At 55.0% G+C, this 3,965-nt stretch overlaps 1 protein-coding gene across 1 annotated transcript; it reads left to right on the top strand.

The window, feature by feature from the left end:
• Positions 1–1,809: 1,809 nt before the first annotated feature.
• Positions 1,810–3,361, top strand: LOC132380698 (C3a anaphylatoxin chemotactic receptor-like; the record flags this gene model as incomplete). Its single annotated transcript, XM_059949684.1, has 1 exon — positions 1,810–3,361. A coding segment is annotated over one exon (870 nt), but the record flags the coding sequence as incomplete, so codon positions are not given.
• Positions 3,362–3,965: the final 604 nt, after the last annotated feature.

Here is a 3,965-nt window from a genome sequence, read left to right as displayed (position 1 = left end):
GACGGAGTGAGCCAGAGATTCCGGGGAGGCAGAACTTCATCGAGAGGGAGAGCAGGCTCCAAGGTGAGTCGGCGGGGGCCCAGGAAGGAATGCAGGAGCTGGGGTCCCTAGGGACCGACAGCGGATGATGAATGGCGGGGAGAGGAGGTGGGGTGGTGTGGGGGAGGTGAGGATGGCGGAGTGCACTGCGTTCATTTCAGTCAGGAGGGTGTGCCGTGCTGAGGGTGAGGAGGTGAGGGGGGAGTGTCACACTGAAGGCCACTTTCTTCCCCATCCCCGTCCATTTTCCGTCTCTGCTGTGGGGCTGGAGGGGGGGCGGGGTTGTCAGGGAGGAGAACCAATGCGGTGTGTGAGGGCTGTTGAGGAGTGAGCACCATGGTGCAGGAGGGGCAGTGAGGGGGGAGATGGTTGTGACCTCCATCCTCTCTTTCATTTTCCTCCAACCCTCCTCTCCCCATTCAGGCTCCTCTCCTTCCCACCCCCTTCAAACCTTCACCCCACTCTTTCTTGTTCTTCCCTCCTCTCCATCTCTTCCCCTGCCCCCTCCACCCTTTGCCACTCACCTTCCCCTCTTGCCCTCCTTATTCTTTCCACCGTACCTGCATTCAACCCTCCCCCCACTTCACCTCACTTCCTCCGTCCCCCTTTCTCTTTGCTTGTCCCTGCCACTGTGGGGAACCTCCCTTCCCCACACCCCATTTCTACCCCTCCTGCCTTCCCTTCACCCTTCCGTCTCCTACACAATTCTTCCACCTTTTCCTCCTCCGCCTCCTCCCCTTCCCTCCTCCTCCCATTCCCTCCTCCTCCTCCCCTTCTGTCCTCTTCCTCTCCTTCCCTCTTCATCTTCCCCTTCTCCTCCTCCTCCTCCTCCCCTTCCCTCCTCCTTCCACTCCCTTTTCCTCACCCTCCCTTCTCCACCCCTTACCTCTTCTTCCCCACCCTCCCCTTCCCACATCCTCCTCCTTCCCTGCCCTTTCTCCTCCACTCCTTCCTCTCATGTCCACCCATCCCCTCCCCTTTCTCCTCTTACTCTTCCTCCTCTTCCCTTCCCCTCCTGACCCTCTTTCTTTCTGATCCTCCTCCCCTTCTCCTTCACCCTCCCCTTTCCTCATCCTTCTCTCCTCATGTTCCCCTGCCTCTTCCCTTCCCCTTTCCTTATCCCCCTCTCCTTCTCTCATCCCCATCCTGTTCTTTCTTCCCCTTCCCTCTTACCCTTCACTCTCTCTTCTTCCCTCACCTCCTCACCTCACCTTGTCTACTCCCTCTCCCATTTCTCTCCTCTTCCCTTCTCTCACCTCTCCTTATTCTTCACCCCCCTAGTTATCTTCAAATAATCTTCACCTGTCCTCCCTTCCCCGTCTCCTCTGCCACTCCTTCCATCTTTCAGCACCCAGCATCCTCCCCTTACCCGTCCATCTCTCTACCCTCCCCCTCCCTCCGCACCTCTTCATCCACCCGTTTCAGTTGCTCCTCTGTTGTTCATTCCTCTCCCCCTCCCTTTCCCCTTCGATCCTCTTTCATCCATCAGCTTCACCTACCTCTCCACTCTCATGCATCTCTCCTTTTGACCCCATCTTCGCTCTTTTCCCTCCCTCTCTCTCCCTGCTTCCTCTTTCCCACACCCATCTCCCTCCTTCCCTCTTCTTGTCCCCTCCCTCCAATCCCAACCTCTCTCACCTCCACAATGTCTTCCCCTCCAGGCTCAGCATGATGTATTCTGGAGATGATTACTATGACAACATTTCTTTATTTGGAAACGACTCCTATGAGAACTTACCTGAGGATTCTGGGACCCAACTGCCAGCAGCCTCCATCTTGTCCATCTTTGTCTACGCCCTCACTTTCCTGTTGGGTGTCCCTGGCAATGGGGCCGTCATCTGGGTGACAGGCTTCAAGATGAAACGGAGCGTCAACACGGTGTGGTTCCTGAACCTGGCTGTGGCAGACCTGACCTACTGCCTCAGCCTCCCCTTCCAGATGGCTCACGTTGTCCTGGGAAACTCCTGGCCCACAGACAACGTCCTCTGTAAGCTCATTCCCTCGGCCATCATCCTCAACATGTACGCCAGTGTCTTCCTATTGACCATGATCAGCATCGACCGCTGCCTGGCCGTCACTAGGCCCATTTGGTCCCAGACTTACCGGACCCTGGCTAGGGTGCATGTGGCCTGCCTTGTGGCCTGGGGCCTCGCCTTCCTCATAAGCCTGCCTACCCTGCTGATACGGACGGTGTACATAGACTCTGAGTTCAACTTGAGTTACTGCACCTTGAACTACACTGGGACTTATTTCGGAGACCGGACCAGGGAGGTGGTGGAGGTGACACGGGCCCTCTTTGCCTTCGTCTTGCCCTTCATCATCATGGCATTCTGCTACCTCCTGATCGGCCAGAAGCTGCAGAGGGGCAAGTTCGCCAAGACCAGCAAGACCAGGAAGCCTGTCCGCCTCATTGCTGTTGTAGTTGCTGCCTTTATCCTCTGCTGGCTCCCATACCACATCTACGGCCTCCTACACATTATCATTAAGCATCCCATGTCCTGGTTCTGGGGTAACTTGTCCATGGGCCTAGTCTCCCTCAACAGCATCCTGAACCCCATCCTCTATGTCTTTGTTGGCCGTGACTTCCGCCAAGTTTTCCGACGTTCCCTGTGCACCTCGCTTCGTTTGGCCTTTGCTTAGGAGCAGACCGAGACAGCTTGCAAGACTCGCATGAAGACCATCTCCAGTACGGATGCCAGAGTGTGAGGGCTTATCCTCTATGTCCCGCCAATGCTGGCTCCTCGCTCCGTCCTGCCATTGATACCTCTTACTCCATCTTGCCCACTGTCACCTCCTGCATTTATTGCACCCGCACCCCCCCACCGCTCTACCTACCATTGTCCCAATCCTACAAGGCCCATCGTTCAAGGCCTGGTGAACGAAAATCCTCGGCTGGAAGCTACCCACTGACCCCTGCCCCCCACCACCGATTTGCCTGTGATCTGTTCAACCGCTGAGCAACTAACTGAATATTTCTCCGCAGTCGCCAGATAGCGTCCGATCAAAAAAAAAACTTGTCCCGGCTCAAAGGGCCCTCTGCGTGAGTCCAGGCCAAGTTGGTTCACTGCCTCCTGGGCCTGGCTTCCGCATTGCCATGGCGACCAGACACGACAGCTCTATCTCGTCGTGACTTTTGCCCCCACACCTGCCCCCTCCATCAGGTCCGACCTCAGCATCCCCTGCTCCAGGGAGAACAGACGCTGCCTCTCCGTTCTCTTCTCGTAACCGAAATGCTCCATTCCGGGCAACGTCCTCTGCACCCTCTACAGTGCAGTCACCTCCTTCCTGTAGTATGGAGACCAGAACTGGACACTGGACTCCAGCTGTGGCCAAAGTTTAGGGCCAAGAGCCTTCACCAGGATTGTTTATTCATTAAAAATAAAATTATGAAATAAATTATTAATAAAATGAGTCAAAGATATGTTTATTCATCTATGGAAATGAATAAACATGACTGCTTATCTATTTGCATAGTTCCTAGGGTGGTGGGGTGGAGATACATCTCTACTAAAGGAGATGTAAGGTGCCCCTTTCCACCACCAGCCTGCAGGTCACCCTTGGGCAAGTTGCAGACCCTCCAATCAGGGTCACGTGAAACCGTGGGAGCTGGTGGTGGGTGGTCATATGAACAGCCGGTGCAGATCACAAGTCCTGGTGATGCGACCACTGACACCAGGCAGACAATCTCTGAAGAGTATTGATAATGACCGGGGTCACCCGTCTTGTAAAGACACTGCCCAGGAGAAGGCAATTGCAAACCCCATCTGTAGGAAAATTGCCAAGAACAGTGTTGATCTCAGTCCGTGATCACCTACGTCATACGACGCGGCGCATAATAAGCCAACAATCGCTCCTCTTAGTCCCTCCAGCGTTTTGTGTGTGTTGCTCTGGGAGAGTTAGCAAGAGCTGCAGAATCTCTTGTGTTT

Source organism: Hypanus sabinus, chromosome 24 (assembly GCF_030144855.1).
Source record: "Hypanus sabinus isolate sHypSab1 chromosome 24, sHypSab1.hap1, whole genome shotgun sequence".
Taxonomy (NCBI): Eukaryota; Metazoa; Chordata; class Chondrichthyes; order Myliobatiformes; family Dasyatidae; genus Hypanus; species Hypanus sabinus.
The sequence above is the reverse complement of the archived record's forward strand: the minus strand, read 5'-3'. Positions and strand labels throughout refer to the sequence as shown.